Source organism: Petromyzon marinus, chromosome 16 (genome assembly GCF_048934315.1).
Source record: "Petromyzon marinus isolate PM22_M1 ecotype Great Lakes invasive population chromosome 16, UKy_Petmar_22M1.pri1.0, whole genome shotgun sequence".
NCBI lineage: Eukaryota > Metazoa > Chordata > Hyperoartia > Petromyzontiformes > Petromyzontidae > Petromyzon > Petromyzon marinus.
The window spans coordinates 8489169-8506372 of NC_133682.1; the positions used below are offsets into that span (position 1 = coordinate 8489169).

At 48.1% G+C, this 17204-nt stretch overlaps 1 protein-coding gene across 4 annotated transcripts in view; it reads left to right on the forward strand.

Moving 5' to 3' along the window:
• LOC116942863 (uncharacterized) overlaps positions 1-17204 on the forward strand; it is a 66963-nt gene that overhangs the window by 41871 nt on the left and 7888 nt on the right. For 3 of the 4 annotated variants that reach the window (XM_032955247.2, XM_032955246.2, XM_032955249.2), the window contains 11 exons: positions 2575-2666; positions 4032-4121; positions 4516-4636; positions 6200-6403; positions 7881-8026; positions 9626-9708; positions 10735-10841; positions 12187-12334; positions 14123-14213; positions 14327-15185; positions 15856-15935. In XM_032955247.2, coding sequence (XP_032811138.1) covers positions 2575-2666; positions 4032-4121; positions 4516-4636; positions 6200-6403; positions 7881-8026; positions 9626-9708; positions 10735-10841; positions 12187-12334; positions 14123-14213; positions 14327-15185; positions 15856-15935 — 2021 coding nt within the window. The remainder of the gene's footprint in view (positions 1-2574; positions 2667-4031; positions 4122-4515; positions 4637-6199; positions 6404-7880; positions 8027-9625; positions 9709-10734; positions 10842-12186; positions 12335-14122; positions 14214-14326; positions 15186-15855; positions 15936-17204) is intronic. The other variant, XM_032955248.2, reaches the window with a different exon arrangement.

The window sequence follows — 17204 nt, forward strand, 5'->3', positions numbered from 1 at the left end:
CGGACAGTGGCCCCGTGTGTGTATATATAAAACAAACAAACTCGGCACCGACGACGGCGTGCATTCTTGCACCGAAACGCACGATCCCAACGCCCGTCTCCTCTGTTGCCTATCAGCCGGTGGTTATGTCGCACCTACAGTTAGCACGGTTGGCTACGGACGGTGCGAAAGACGGTCAACGTACACACACGCATATTTGATGGCACCAGAGAGATAGACACGACCGATGGTTTTCCCGTTTTGTTCCGATCTTCGGCATCTCTCGTGGGAGAGTCTCGTTCATCTGTTCACACTGCCCCACCAACTGATCCAACGCCATCCCTCTTCCCTTTCATTTTCTCCTCGCCAAAATCATCTTTACAATTTCTCCAGCAAATGCAACCTTCTCGGAATGTACCCGCTGGGTTTTGGATTGATTTAACCCCCCCCACCCCCATGAAAATCGGGGCCCACATGCAACATTTTGGATGATCCCAAAACACTGCTCTGCATCAGAAAGTATTGATGCCACGTGCAATGACTTTGCGTCAAATTCACGTCCGCGCTTTTCCTGCCGGGCGTGGTGTGACCACGTGGCACACCGGGTGACGTCACTTTCGCGAGCACCACGACGCGTTTCATTCGTGGTGACCTCGTGCGGACGGCTCTGAAAAATTAGGAGAGAAAAAAATATCGCACTCCGAAATATGTGCGTGTGTGTGTTCAGCTTCTTTCGCGCCGTACGTAGCCGACCGTGCTCAATCGGAGGTGCCGGGAGGACAACATACGATACACACGACGTTTTCATCCAATACTCATTCCTGTCACCTTCCGAGAACGCTTGTCAGTAATTCCTGCGATGTAACCATTCTCTCTGAGCACATGTTCATTTACCCCTCCCCCTCCTATCCCACCAGCTTAACTCGTTCCATTCTTCTCTAACGCCACATCTGATGTCAGTTTGCAAATAACCCACCCGCCTTTGTTCATTTTGACGACGCACGCAGGTATGAAGCCAGCGAGTGATGTCAGATACACTTAGAGATGTGCACAGAAAACAAAGATCCCCCGTGTAGCCTTAACAGACTGTTGGGCCAAGTGCTGTTAGCGAGCGCCTACGAAGGCCGGCACCCCACACGAGGGGGTGGGTGGCCAGCACCACGCCCGACCGCCTTTGTCTCCCCAGTGGCGATGTTTACTACGCACCACACTAGGTACTTATTTGAGGCCGAGTCGACCTAGGGGAGGCCCAAGACCGGTTCAGATAATCGTCACCGGTGTCGGCCGTGTGCGGGAATCAAACTCGGGCCGCCGGGGTTCCTAGCGCAGCGCGTTAACCGCTACTACACCGCCGCTCCCCACATCGTGATTCACGCACGCTTCTTGATGTGTCCCCGTGTCCCTCCTGGCCTTTGTGCAGTCCATTAAATATCACATCAACAACAATAACAATCATCAGCCATTGTTTATCCACTGCTGAATGAAGAAACTTCCCACACCCCCTTGGCGACGATCTCTACGATGCCACTATTCATCCCACTTGTATGCAGTCGCTGATGTCACCGCTTTCACGTTCACGTTCGTTCTCTTGGGCGTGTTCGTTTTTCCCCATGGCTGACATTCTGTCATCGGTCTCATCACGTCGGCCAGCGTCGTTTGTAGCCACGTGCACTGCCCAAGCCCACTCACTGTACTTGATTTAAAAGTCAACACGATGTTTTTAATGTGCGCTTGTTCTCTGATCCATGTGTGTGTGTGTGTTTTTAAAAAAAATATCTCAGTGTACAGGGTGTTCCAGATATCTTGTCACTCCACTCCCGCAATTATTTTACCCCGAACAATTTTTCCCTTTGCATATTTATTTATGTTTTAAGTAAACCTTACGTTAAAAGAAAAAAAAACCCCATTAAATTTTGATTTAAAGCTTTCGTGACTGCAGTAATTCATATTCTTAGTTTTTTCGGTAAAGTCACGTTGAAGAGAAACAACACGTTGAAGAGAAACAACAAAATAATACTATATATTATTTTGTTGTTTCTCTTCAACGTGACTTTACCGAAAAAACTAAGAATATAAACCCCATTAAGTTTTAGAGATTTAAATGGGAGCCGCAAGACATCTGGACCATGCTGCACACGGAGCTCGCATCTTTCCCCGCTTGTTTGTGCACTTTCCTACGCTCGTTCTGTGTTCTTTGTCAGCGTTCGTCTTCATGCTCCATGCGTCATAACCGGCAAGATGCACCGATTGAAATATAACAAGTATTGTATTGTGTTGCAATGTAGGTTAACAGAGGTAGCAGAGTTTGACAATGTAGGCCAGTGGTTGGTTGCATAAAGTATATTGTGTAATACCGTTGCGTCGGTTTGCGCGGTTGTGCCGCATAGCTCTGTGACGTTTCTGGGTTATGCCGCGTGATGTCTGCCGTTTCCCTCCCAGCACGTGCTGCGAAACATCGGGCATTGTGCCCAAAAACACGCAGAGAACAACTAAGAAAAAAACGCATCGGACAGCTATCTCCTGCTCGTTTCCCTGTCGGTTTCCCATTATGCGTTGCCTGCAATAGCTGCCCCTTACACGTGTCCCTCCCTCTAGAGCTGAACGTGGAACAGGAGACCAACGAGCCTCCTCCGCCGTGGAAGCCAGCTTTTCTCAGCAACGACAACTTCACGCAGCTCATTCTCGAGGCAAGGGGTCGCGGTTTTCGAAATCGCGTTTCGAAGATCGCAGGATCCGCATAACGAGGAGACGATTGTTTAACAACAACAGTTTAACACGTGGGCTTTTGCGACCAATATCATCCACAATACAGGTGTCTTGGGTTAGATCGCGTAAATATCTAACCCAAAAAAACCTGTACTATGAACAACAACAACAACCAGTGGAATGCATCGCCAATGCATGACCACTGCGAGCACCCCCCGACGGCTCGAGTAGTATTCACTCGAACAACCGAAGCCACCAGTTGGATTGTCACCCGATCTATAGATGCTACTCAATTCGTATCCATACGAAAGACATTTTTAAATTGTTTAACAGAATAGTTAATTCAAGGGCAATTCTGGATCGTACATATTTGTGAAACTCTCAAACCTGCCTTGCTGCTGCAAGTTGGTCAGGAATTGGGCAGTACAGAAACTTATTGCAGGTAGTCCCCGACTTACGATGGAGATGCGTTACGACGACCCCATCGTAAGTCGAAAATATCGTAAGTCGAAAATGGCCTAGCCCTACCCAGAAGTCTTAAAGAATGGTGATAATTGAGCAAAACAGAGAAATTTACAGTACCGTACTGTATAAACTATATACTGTATTGATTAATTACAATACTGTATTGCACAGTAACATTTTAAGTAAAAAACAAGGTAAATTTTCAGCCTACCTATATGAACTGCAATTTCATAGAAAGTTTTTTCAGGAAACTATCCTATCTGCTATAAAAAACTTTTAACATGCATTGGACGTATGTATCGTATCGTGGTAACCCTAAAATGAAATCGTTAAAGCTACGTATCATACATGCATTGAACGTATCGTAACTTATCCTATTCTACTGTACTCACCAAGATTCTGTCCGTCGTCTGCATACTTGAACGATGTTAGGTTGTTGATGGCTACATTAACTTAGTTGTCGGAAGAGGAGGATGGCGATGATAAAGTACAGTTATCGTACCTCGTACGCTGCTGCGTTTGCCTGCCGCGCAAAATTAAAAATATTTTACAATTTTGTCATATCGCTATCGCCATCGTAAGATCGAAATATCGTAAGTCGGACCATCGTAAGTCGGGGGACTACCTGTATTTCTAATCATTATGTGCAGAGCTTTGAGTGTTATGTGTTGTTTTTTTTCCTTCTGGGTACTCCAATTTACTTCCAGATGCCAAACAATGGGTTTGAGCCAAACACCCCAAGGCAAAACTGTCCTGACTCTCTGTGGGGCTCAGAGAGATGTGATATGAACGTCTGTGTGTCTGTTTATATGTGTACGTGTGTCTGTGTATCCGTACACGTGTCCACGTGTATAATGTTCCTTTATCCGTCCTCCCCGCAGGCCATGGACTGCTTCGTAATTGTCGTGATGAGCAGTGGCGAGATCTCGTTCGTGTCCGAGAGCGTCACGTCGCTCCTCGGTTACCTGCCAGTGCGTAAGGCGCAGCGACCACGTGCACAGCTGCTCTAACATCGACAAAATTGAACGTCACTCTTACCTGGAACAAACTTAATTGTTTGGCGAGATGTTAACTACCTCGCCTGGTATACCAGAGGTCGCGGGTACGATCCCGACCCTCACTTCCGTGTATTTGGAGTTAGCATGTTCTAAAAAAAGAGCTATATAGCTCAGTGGGCCTTACCTGCTAAAATTTTTTGTTTACATTTTTTAAATTTTAATTCCAGAAGAGTAGCAAAAAAGAGAGTCCAAACTATGACGCTACTGTTGTTGTGCCTTCCTCTGTCCCTCGTTCCGCCTTTCCCGTCACCCCTCTCCTGCTCTCCACCTTCCCTCCCTCTCCCGTGCTGTTTCCGCCATTGCGCAGAGTGAGCTCCTCAGACAGAACCTCTTCGATTTCGTGCCGGAGCACGAACAAGCGGAGCTGCGCTGCCTTTTCCAGGCTGACCTGAGCCAGGTGCAGGAGGGACCCCCCGAAGCCCCGCAAGGTGCGTGGTGACCGTGCCGTTCGGCCCAAGAGCACGGTGGTGGCGGCGTGCTGCCCGCGGCGCCGGTGCTGACCGGGCCCCCGTGAGCACCGGCGATCCAACCGACACACGGCGAGCAATTTGGCGAATTGGTTTGCCGTTGAACGCGCCGCCGCCGTGCCGCCGTGTGTTCACGGAGCGTGGCTGGCCCACGGCGAGTTGGGAGATTCCCAAATGTGGCACCGTGCTCCTAAGGAGAGAATGCCACATAATGTGATTTGCATTCGCATTCCTGGCGCGTGTGTGTGTCTGTACATCCGTGGTGGTTGAACCGCCATATAAGGGGAGATTTGAAGGTGACGCAGGGCAGGTCTAATTACTTCCTGGCAGTTGCGTTAGTTAATTAGATTTTCACATTAAGAGTCACATTAAGATGAACCTACTGTTCCGTTACACCCTGGGTTTTTAAAATCTCTATAAGGGTGAACTTGCCAAATCCACGTGCATTATTACACCCATGCCTGCTTCCTTTCTTCTGTTTGAATGCAGTAAATTTTAAAGCAATTTGCCATTCATAAGCAAGACGGCAGCTCGCAATGACCCAGTGTCGCAAATTGTCCACATTTGTTTTCCCTTTCTCAAGTTAGCACACAGAACATTTCATCCTGAAGACGGCGTTGTTCATATGTTATCATCACGATCATCATCATCATTATCATCGAAAGTGTTGTGTGCCAAGATAGTAGATACATGCACGTGATCCCGCACTTTGGATGCAAGGGTTGGCGGATCATGAATGATTCGTGAAACTCCCAAGTCTACTAGGCTGTGCGTTGGCTCGGCGATGGCAGTACAGTACAACAAGTGAGTTTGTAAACCCGTCCTTTTTGAACTTTTGAGTGCCCGTCGAATATACACAAGTACGACGAGGAGACTGAAATACCACCCTGATTGGTCATAAACAGACTTATTGTGCCAATTGCCACAGATGCTTAACTGGGTTGGCTCACAGGCGTAGGCAGGTCATGCACGATGTCACCTGGACCTCTGCTAGGCAGACGCAGCATTAAATGATTCCAGCGTTACGAAGACCAAGGTAGCCACGCACAGTGATGATCACCTTCCCGTGTACCGGGCAAGCTTCAATGATCATGGCTAAATCAAAGTGGTTTGTATCGTTCGTGGTGAAGGGTGTCCATGGTGTAACTTGATACCCTAAACGAGATGTTACATCTCAAAAGATTATACAGGTTTAAAAAAAAAAGTTGAATTAAATAAAATGTATATGGCAATGAAAACCAGTTACAATCTGAATAAGTTACTTCGGATTTACTTAAAAATACACAAATCGCAATGTACTTATATTACTGATGACTATGATGGCTAATAGCATGCACCCCCAACAATCTTGAAGCCTCAAAGGGGAAAAAGTGTTTTGTGGATGCTCGCCAACGGCACTTTGCCCCAACTCTGTCAGAGGTTTGTTACATGGAGAGAGGGGGGGGGGTGGGGGGACTCGGTGGGGGATGGGGAGGGGAATGGGGGGGGGGGCGACCTCTGTCCGTGTCTCGTGCGTGAACGCAGCGGGCGCGCCGAATGAGCGGCACTTCGAGTTGTGCTGCCACCTGCAGCGCGGAGAGGCACTCGCGCACTTCGCTGCGGGACAGACGCCGCCGCCGCTGCCGCCGCCGGCGGTGGCGGCGTCGTCGCGCCCCGCCGAGGAGGCGCCGACTTACGAGCGAGTGAAGCTCAGCGGCTTCCTGCGCCTGCACCTGCACGACGAGCAGGGTAACAACCCCTGGCAAAACCGCGGGGCCGCCGGCCGCCTCTCTCCCCACCCCTGCAGCACCACGTGGAGGTGGTTCAGGGGGCTCGCGGAGCCGACGCACTGCCGAGGGTCATGGGTTTAGTTCTGGGCAGCCACCTTGCCTGGTTTAAATGAAGATGTTGATCCTTCGGGTGATGCTTATTACATTGTGCGGACGCGCGTGCGTGAGTCAGAATCGGAATCTTTGTTTGTCGTGGAGGAATCCGATGAGCTATGAAGCTTTTTTTCACAGATGTCCAGTAGGGGAGGGTCAGGAAGTTACAAGGGTGTAAGAAGGGTGGTGTGCTGGCCACCCACATCCTCGTGTACCGTGCCGGCCTAATTAGGTGCTCGCTAACAGTCTGTTCAGGCTACAGATGTCTTCTTTTGGTGGTCATCTGTGGGGAGCGGTTGCTTTGTGGTTAGCGCGCTGCGCTACGAACCCAGCAACCCAAAATCGATTTACGCTCCCAGCACACATCAGTGAATATCTGAACCAGTCTTGGGCTTCCCCTAGGTCTATTCAGCCTTAAGTGAGTACCATACCTCGTGCGGTGTGTGAACATCAGCACTGGGGAGACAAAAGCGGCTTGGCATGTTGCTGGCCGCACTTCCTCATCTGCCATGCAAGCCTAGATAGGTGCTCACTAACAGTACTTGCCCTAGCCGTCTGTGTAGGCTACACGGATGGTTCGTTGTCTTTGTGTGAGTGTAGATGTGCGTGCATGTCCGTGTAACTCATTATTCAAAGTGGAGGGGTTACAAGTCTACTGGCTCTGCCATATAGGGTTTGGCCAGGGGACAAGATAGACGCCTGGACCCTCGGGGCCGATGGAAAGTGTCTTCTTCGGTTTGTTTTCTGTAGTTCTCTCGGGTTAAATACATTCAGAGTAGAGGGGTTACTCGTCCCCGTTTTCCACCGTGGCAGATGTGAGCATGCCATCAGCTGACAAACCTCGGCCTCTCCAGCAGTGGCAATGCTCGCCATGTCGAGTGTTACCGTCGTGAAATCATGGCGAGGTGGGAGTTGTTTTGCCAGACTGAGTGTTTTTGTAACTCAGAATTCTGCCCTTGAGAAAGAGACTTTTAGTCTCAATGGGTTCTCAGTAGGTTTTAATCAATATCTTGACTAATTGGGCTATATTGGCCTGAAATGTCATGCAGATGATGCATAAACAGTAATTGGCCCTTAGCAAATTACGAGCCCGTAGCCATAAATGTATTAGATGCATTCTGCTGGTTCTGCTACTGCTTTGAGCAGCGTTAGAGAGAGAGTGCGGCTTCTCTCAAGCCACTAACAACTGATCATGCCTCGTGACCACCTGAAGTAGCGAACATTCTACACGCGACACGGCCTCAAAGTGCACGCACCTAGCCTGGCACAATCACCGCGGCGACGTCACCGCCAAATCGCTTGCGGCGAATGGCAGTCTGATTGCCGACGTTCCGTCTCCGCAGCGGAGGTGGCGGCGGGGCCTTGCCTGTCGGAGGAGCCTTCGGGGACAGAGGAGCCAGCGACCACCCCGGGGGTGCCAGGGGGTCCGCCGCGTCCGCCTCCCTGCCTCGTCGCCTCGGTCCACCTCCTCACGTCGCAGTTCATCAAGGTGCGCCATCTGCAGGGCGGCTGGGGCATAGGCCCCTAACCGGGGCGGCGCCAACCGTTGACAACTGAACCAAAAAGTCAGTTTAACACGTAGGGAGGGAGCGCTTTCGCGACCAATATTATCGGTAATCGAAGGTTTTTTGTTGTTGTTGTTGTTGTTGTTGTTATTGTTGTTGGGTTAAATCACGTGAATATAAATGTGCCGTTAAACCCGCCACTGCAATTGTGGCTGTCACCTGATGTGGGCTGGTTGTAATTACCGGCAAAACGTCGTACTCGAATTGTAAATGTTGTGGGTTTAACTCTCCAACACACCGGTGTGCTGAACTAGTAACTCACTGGAATGTTTTTTTTTTACGTGACACTCCTTACTAATTGGCTGTGTTGGGTGGTGGCGGGTTTAACGACACATTCATATTTACCGAATCCTACCCATAAAGCCTCTATTATGGAGTAAAAATTCTGTCAAATTAGGTGTCATTACCATCTTGGCAATTATATATATATTTCCGTTGGGAAAACTCCGATGATAAATTAATTGATCAGAAATTGTACGACGAAATTGTTTGTAGAAAAATGTACTGAAATTCGCTGTAAAAATCTGACACAATCGATATTAAAAATCTGCTGAAATTAACAAAAAAAATGCGACCAATATTACCATAGAAATATGAAAACATTGCAATATATGCATAAAAATAGGTGTTATAGGCTGCTGCAGGTCACCAACCCACAATGACTAGCGTGGTGAAGTATCGTCAAACTTCCCCCAAGACCCACATAGCATGGTCGAGCATTCATCCTGCAGCGTGATTGACAGAGGGTTACGCATTTATGTGCATGCTCATGTATATAGAATATATATCAGCCCCCTCATGTTGTTCTCTGTGCCATATTTCATCCCAAGTCACCCTATGAAGGAGCTAGGTGTGTTGTCTCAGTGAGGTTCTGACAGATTAATCCAGGTTAAATGAAAACCAACTAGTTTCATGATTACTGTGTTGGCGGTGGTGCACAAGCCACAAAGACTCGACACATTCATCAATAACATTGCCTTAAAAGGAAAAAAAACAAATATATAATAGGTACAATTTTTGGTAAGGGCCCTTCTTCGTAGACATATGTGCTATGAATGTGTTGCACTTTGGTTAATTGATTGAATCGTAAGACCCGGTCGACACCCGAGTGATAAGTTGGCACAAACAAAATCGCTCTCGAAATGCTTACTCCTCTTCGCTCCCTGTGGAGCATAAGGCCGCAACGAGCCCACGCCGTGCAGTGTGCAACTTAATCATCACGTGCAACTGCTTTGTCCACACCTGGGCGAGTAATTTTGCAGCAAGCATCGTACATTGCGAATTATGTGATTGTAACATCCAATCGCAGGTCGCGAATGTGCACTCGATGAAATGCATCGCTGCAATTTGCTGGGCATATCGATGCCCGAGAGTCGAGTCTGCCTCGACCGCGAGCGATTTGTTGCGGAGATGCCAGTTGCATGCAACCAAGTTGCGCAACTGAATCGCCCAGGTGTGGACGCGGCTTGAGTTTAGATGTGCAGGAGCGGTTGAGCACTGTTGGCGCTGCCCGGCTCTCACAGGAGCTGTCCTCACTGGAGGAAGCTGGCGCCGAGTTCACATCCAGACACAGCCTGGAGTGGAAGTTCCTCTTCTTGGATCACAGGTAACGGAGGAAGTGCCCAGCTGGTGGAAAACTTCATAAAGAAAAGCACCATTGTCACCATCATTGTCATCGTCATCGCCATCAGAAGCGTAATTGTCATTGCCATCGTCATCGAGACGTGTCTTCTGCCCATCTCGTATAATTGCTTCATCCGTTTCTCCTATTCTGTTCAGATGCAGATTTCAAGGTTTTATCATCATCTTCATCTTAATTTCACTGATTACTTATATCATCATTAATCGTCATTAGCTGTCATCAATGAAAACATGGCCCGTAATACCTACAGATTCATTTTTAATTCCAGACCATCGGCTAGGCCTCGGCAAGGTAAGGTAAAAGGTAAAAACAAGAAGCCTACCTTTACCCTACTTTTTACCTTACCACAAGCCTACATTTACCCTACCTTTTACCCTTACCCCATGCAAATTACCCGATTACAGGGTAATTACTGGGGTACTACACATGAACAAGGTTTATAACAGGTAAATGCTAGGTAGAGCGCTTTATTCATAGAATACTCTCGATTATTCCAATTTTAAATGGAGGCCACGGACTGCGCCACGGAGCTTTTAGCGAGCGGTGAACAAGATATTTACCGGGTAATACTTCGCGCTACCTTTACCATACCCTTTACCTTACCCCTTGGCATGGTCGACACCTTTACCCTTTTACCCGGTAAAAAGGGTAAATTACTTTACCTTGCCGAGGCCTACCGTCGGCCTTCATCCCTTCTTGTGGCGTGTCCTGCACAAGGCCACTACTTTCATTAACGGTCAGAATGATGTACTGTAATTAACCTGCGTATGCTCTCTAATCCACGCGTTTCTCTCTCTGCCTATCAATGTAATTCCAAGCAGGCATTTCTCCATGCTTCTTTTGCACACTTTTCAGGTTGTGTTCCATTTTCTTGGCTAACGACCATTTTTTTTCTGAAATAAAGAACTAAATACATACGTGATATAAACAAAAATAAGAAGACTCCGAGACAAGGATTGACCGCGAACACTGCTGTGTGGCACATCTCAGGGCACCGCCCATCATCGGCTACATGCCCTTCGAGGTCCTGGGAACGTCCGGCTACGACTACTACCACGTGGACGACCTGGAGAGCATCACGCAGTGCCACAGGGACTGTGAGTTGCGCCAGAGCAAGCGAGGGCCTGGGCCCGTTCGAACACCACTCTGGCTCACTTAGGAGCCTCCCCAGTAAAACATCGAACGTTGGGGCTAAAGTTAGGCGAACGTTGGTCAGACGTTGGTTTCAACCACATGCCAAAGTTGGCCCAGACTTGCATGTTCACTGGATAGTCGCCAACACTGTTGCTTGCGTAGGACACGCTGATTCAAGCTGTTTTTATTATGAATGCTTTCCGGCTGAGGTCTAAAATCCTGAATGCAATTAGCGCTGTTTATTGTCTGTTGGTCTGGAACGAGGGGCCCGCAATACATTTAATAAAAATTGACCAAATCAGTATAAAGTGTCACTATCAGGTGGCCCTCCTTATTCAAAACAGGCCACATTGATCAAAGGGTTACCGGGAACTTGGTGACATTAAACAGAGCACTTTCGGTATTATCCAATTAATGTAATGATATAATTAGATATGACATCACGAGACGACACGTCATGCGTGCGCCTATTATCCCAGTGAAGTGATTACGTGTGATGTCATCTCGCGACGTCACACGTCTTATGTCACGTGAAGTCAGCTCTCTCGTTGCTTTGAGCGCACGATAATGATGTACTTATGAGGACAAACGCAGTGTTAAGGAATCCGTGCTGAAAATTGTTACAGAATCCATGCGCAAGCATGGTTTTTCTTCTTTGCTATATTTGGAATATCAAGAGGAGCAGCCACTGGATGCTGTTTTAACTGTCCATTTCATTAACCGCTTGTTTGAGTAGAACAACATCGTAATTTCTACAGAACAGAGGTCTGGGGCAGCAACACAAACATGTTCGTCAGTCACAGCAAAAACAAGTAGATCTCTTTTTATAATATTATAAATGATGATCATGCAGATATCGATGCAGTGACCATTAAACTCATTAAAACTTGAATACAATAACAAATTGCCTACGTATTTCAGCTATAACTGATGTAAGAAGTTCGTGGAATTACTCTTTGATGGAATTTAAACATCTTTAGCTGGTGTGTAAAGTTTAGTGACCGCGTTTTATGCCTTTGACTTTGAAAAGAGATTTGTCCATTCTAAGCGTTTGAAAGCCCACCAGCAGGTTTTTGCAAAATCAGAAAGTATAACCTCCTGGCAATACTTTGCAGAGACCCATGTTCAATTCTAGAGAGTGCACACGGTCGAACAAGTTGGATTCCACACGCAAAACTCGTATCCCAGCAAGCACTGCTTGTGCAGGCAATGGGGCAAATCACTTTGGGTCGTGCCAATGCGTGCGAGGGTGACAAATTCCGCAGAGGCGTGCTAACGACGTGTGCGCCGCGTTTCCCCGTCTGCCAGTGAAGCAGTCTGGGAAGGGAAAGTCCTGCCACTACCGCTTTCTGACCAAAGGGCAGCAGTGGATCTGGCTGCAGACCAAGTACTTCATCTCGTTCCACCAGTGGAACTCCAAGCCAGAGTTTGTGGTCTGCACGCACACCGTACTCAGGTGCCTGTCCCCTCAGCAGCATGTCAACTACTGTGTGCATTGGGCAGTGGACAACCGCTGATACGTGTGACCCAGGGCTTAATGGCAGCCGAGTCTTTTGGTGGTTCGGAAAATATGTGTCCGCAATCTGGCACACCGCGTCCAGTCGATCTCTCACTCGAGCTTTGCCTACATACCTAATCCAGTCTAGCAGCAACTAGGACAATTTTGAAGTGACAAATTAGGCCACGGATATGAACATATACATTATATAAAGAAGGGGCAGCAGAGGTGGCCACGCAGACTAACACCATGCCAGGGGGCTAATAACAGCAGGGAGTCAGCGCCAACAAAATCCTGCGTTCGAATCCAGACAGCCACTCGTGATTAAACTGGGGTCTCGACTGCAATGAGATGACAGTCTTAGCCTGGTCATAAAGGATAGCGCCAAAAATCATATTTAATTAAATTAGTTTTTTAAATGCAGCATATTCGAGCTCTGGGAACAAAGAATTTAATTTTAATCGACATTGAATGAACGCGATTTACAGGGTATACAGTTTGCCGTGAGGGTTAAAACCATTAAATGATGCACATTATAAACGTTATATTTATTTTCCTTATACCGATCTCGTATTACAGCGCAGGATTGCGAGAGATGGTGGTGGCTTGTCGAGGCCATCATCCAGCAGTGGATTGATCATGGCTGCTGATGATGAGGATACTAATCACTAATGTCCACATTGATAGTGCTTGGATGAGTGACCATCGCATATAAAGCAGGTGTTGCAGGCTGATAGACGGCTACATTGTCAGCAGTCAGCAGTGAAGCGAAATCCGTTGCTGTCCATTACCGCTATGCTGCCTCGGCTATGTCCTTGCCTTCATGTACACACTTTCGATGTGCCTGTTCTACGTTTTGATTCTAATCAAGTCAAGTCAAATTGTTTCTCCGTTCAAATGAGCAACAGGGCGATTGTATACATTCCACAATTACACAGTACGGACCACCAAGTCTGACCACTATTGGTTGTTAACTTGCAAATAGGGCTTGATAATGAACATATAGCCCTTTGTCCATCCCGTGCTGGATGAAGGACCTCCCCGTGCTGTCAGTGACGTGTGATGTTTGACCATACTTCACCGTGCTAGTTAGTGCTGGTTGTGAAGTGGATGGGGTGGGGGGGTCAGAGAGGGAAACCCAGCATTGGTGCAGACATCACTGATGTTAGTCGTGGCTATGAATTGAACTCGGCTCTCCAGGACCATAATGCAGTACGCTAAGTTGGGGGTGGGTGGGGGGGGGGGGAGGTGGAGGCTGAGAGTAGGAGTGGAATTAGATTAAGCTCGGTACAATCCGGGCACAATTTTTATTTTCAGTGACTTATCCCTCAGAATGTTTTGACTGCCCCTCGTGTGGGTATTTATTCACAAGGCAGAGGCACTCGCACTAATTCAGGGCTTAATTGGCTTGCCCCGGGCGGTTCCGTGAATGCACAATTCAATATCACACAATATCACACTGTGCAGTCTCAGGACAGCTACTCATTCGGCATTTCATTCATGTTTTTTGTATGCAGAAAGTATGTATGCGAGTCTAGTGGTACGATGGATTGCCCAGATCTGGAGCACCCCTGGATTTTGAATACTACACTACCATAGAGGAAAACATTACTCACTTTATCAAAACTAAAATTACTGGTCCATAACCGTTCTCCCTTAGAGTGTTTCACCTTTAATCCCCACCGTGATTGATGAAAAAAACATATGAATGTGAAGGGCTGTGTTTTGACATGTTCCTCTCACCAGCAGCTATTCTGAAGTGTTGGCCACGAGGAGGAATGTTCTGGAATTTGGGGAATTCTCAAGCGAGCTGCTCTCACCAGAGGCAGCAGAAGTGGTGAGATTTACCGAAGAAACGTTTGAAGTTGCGTAAACAATTCATGGTGATCTGTGAGAGGTGCCTCGATCCATACAATTTATTAACCCCATAATTCGCACAACGATTTTCAGAACCCTGGGATGTGCAGCTCTAAAGCCGTGGAGACACCAACAAGGGACTCAGGTCAGGGGCACTTATCGGCACAGGCCAGGCCCTTACCTGGACCATCCAGGTCTTCCCTGCAACGAGAGACCAAGTCGAAACCCCGGTCCAAGAAGAGAGCTAAGAAATCTTCCATCACCGGCGGTCGCAGGGACTCATCCGCTGAGACTCCATCCACCATTCATGGATCGCAGTTGCAACAGGAGACGGCACAACCGGTGACGGCCCAACAGGTTGCAGCACAGCAGGCGGTACAGGGATGGACAGCGAAAGAGCAGCCCCCAGCCATGGACAGCACCGTCTCGTGCGCCATGGCCTCCCGCTTCCACTGTGGCGGTGATGCCGGTGCACTCAGGACAGCGGGTGTCGGCCTTGAGCCGTCATTGCAAGCTCAGAGCATTGCCGTGAGCCAACCCACGGGCATGAGTCTTTCCCTGAACCAGTTAATGAGCCAACAACCGTCAAGCCAACCGGCGAGCCAGGCGGTCGTTCAGAACGTCGGCCAGCCGATTGGCCAGACCGTGCATCAGCAGCACATCGGCCCACCCTGGCAACAGCAGCTCGTCGTGAGCCCCAACATCGGCCAGCCGGGCAGGCAGGCTCTTGGCCAGAGCTCGAGCCAGACCGTCGACCAGAGGCTTGGCCAGGTGCACTGTAACCCTCTGAGCCAGCCGCCAGCTCAGCACCTGCTCGCAAGGCAGCCCCTGGGAGCGTCGCTCGCTGTGAGCCAGACGCCAATGCTTCAGGAGCTGCTTATCCCGAGCACCGGCGCTTTGACCGCTGCGGGCGGGAGCACAGCGACCTCATCCTGGATGCTCGACCTGGCCTGTAGGTGACGTCTGGACAGACCTGTGAGGTCATATGTTTCGAACATTTCATTGCGAATAATTCCAGACCACGCTCTTGTACTTTGTGAAGAAACCGCACCACATTTCAATTACCATATTACACAAAATTGTAAAATAAATATACATGAAAAAGCTAACATTTCAGGCAGTCGTCTTATTCAGAAGAAGGGCAATTGCCCAAAAATATACCCTCGAATAAATGAATCAATTTTTAGACAGTGTTGATGAATGTGGTGAGTTTTTTTGTGCCTTTGCCAAAACAGTCCCCCAATGCTTTACAGCTGTTCAGTCACACTTTAAACGAGCATTAGATATTAACATACACCGATACCTTTGCCATGCATTCACACCTTATCGTAACCCTGTCTCATACCTTAACCACACATGCATGCATGCTTAGCTCAATTTAACCACGTATTTATTACAACTGCAACATTCACACCTAGAGCTGTGAATGTATTCATTACGTTCGCTATGAATTAAAACCGTAAACAAAATTACCTTTTCATAACCATGCATGCTTTCATACAGTTCGGCCGATCATATCAAAAGCTACCCATATATTGATAAAATAGCTTGACTACTCACATACGTTAGCTCCGCATGCATAGTTGACGGTAACCGCGCATGTGCCCCTGGCTTCACTGCAGCGCTGCAGGCAGCAGAGAGCCTGGACACCTGCGTGGGCACAAGCGACGCATCGCATGCATCACACGGGGTGGCACAGCAGGTATACGCGCTCGTGTGTGAACGTGTGATGTTGTGTTAATGTGTAAAAACATGGAAGTGTGTGTGTGTAAAAGTGCTATATGTGTGTATATGTGGGGAGTGGTAGTGGAGCGGTTAATACGCTGGGCTACGAACCCGACGACCCGGGGTTGATTCCTGCTCATGGCCATCACCAGTGACGATTATCTGAACCAGTCCTGGGCATTCCCTAGGTCGACTGGCCACCCACCCCCTCGTGTGCCGTGCCTGCCTTCATAGGTGCTCGCTAACAGCACTTGCCCCAACAGTCTCTTAAGGCTATACGGGAGACCTTTGTTTTGTTTTTTGTGTGTATATATCGGCATGTGTTTATTAATTATTGGACATATGAACACGTGTGAATGTGTGGACATGTGTGTTTCGGTGCAGTAAGAATCCACGAGGTTTCAAAATGACGTGGGTTAGTGCTTGACTCCTTCACAGCCCTGAGCCAGTGATGGAATTTCCATATTCCTATGATGGGCCAGTCTCTTCATAGGACGATTGCTTCTAGATTTGAAGCTTTCGTGACTGCAAGGATCCATACTCTTTGGTTCTATTTGGTAAAGTCACGTAGGTAAAAAATAAAACAAAAAATCACGACGTTTCGGCCACAACACAAGTGGCCTTCATCAGGTGAAGGGACCATACTGTCCAGAGGACAGCGTTGGAGTGAAGACAGCCAAGATGCTGACCTTCCTCAAATGATGCCGCGACCACAAGCTTAAAGGACGCGACCTGGGCTTGGCTGTCTTCACTCCAACGCTGTCCTCTGGACAGTACGGTCCCTTCACCTGATGAAGGCCACTTGTGTTGTGGCTGAAACGTCGTGATTTTTTGTTGTTTTATTTTTTACCTACGTGACTTTACCGAATAGAACCAAAGAGTAAGGACGATCGCTCTAGACTTTACAAAAATTGGTACCTATTTTATTGACCATGGAAAGGTCAAGATCAAGGGCTGATTTGACCGCAAACCCGGATTAAATCACTCAACTGTCTGATTGAACTGAAAGCTGCAGTGTCCACCTGGCCAAATTATTTTCGTGTGAACCTGCATTCTCGTATTGATGTACGAACCCATGCTGCGGTACAGATGCCTCATTGCGGTTTTATTCAAACCAATGCAAGAACGTACATGCACTTGTGCAGACACGTTGCCAATCCACTGCTGTATGAGAGCCTCCCTGCACCGTGCAGGCCAAGGGAGTTATTTGACCATACTTCACCACACTGGTCAGTGTGTGAAGGTG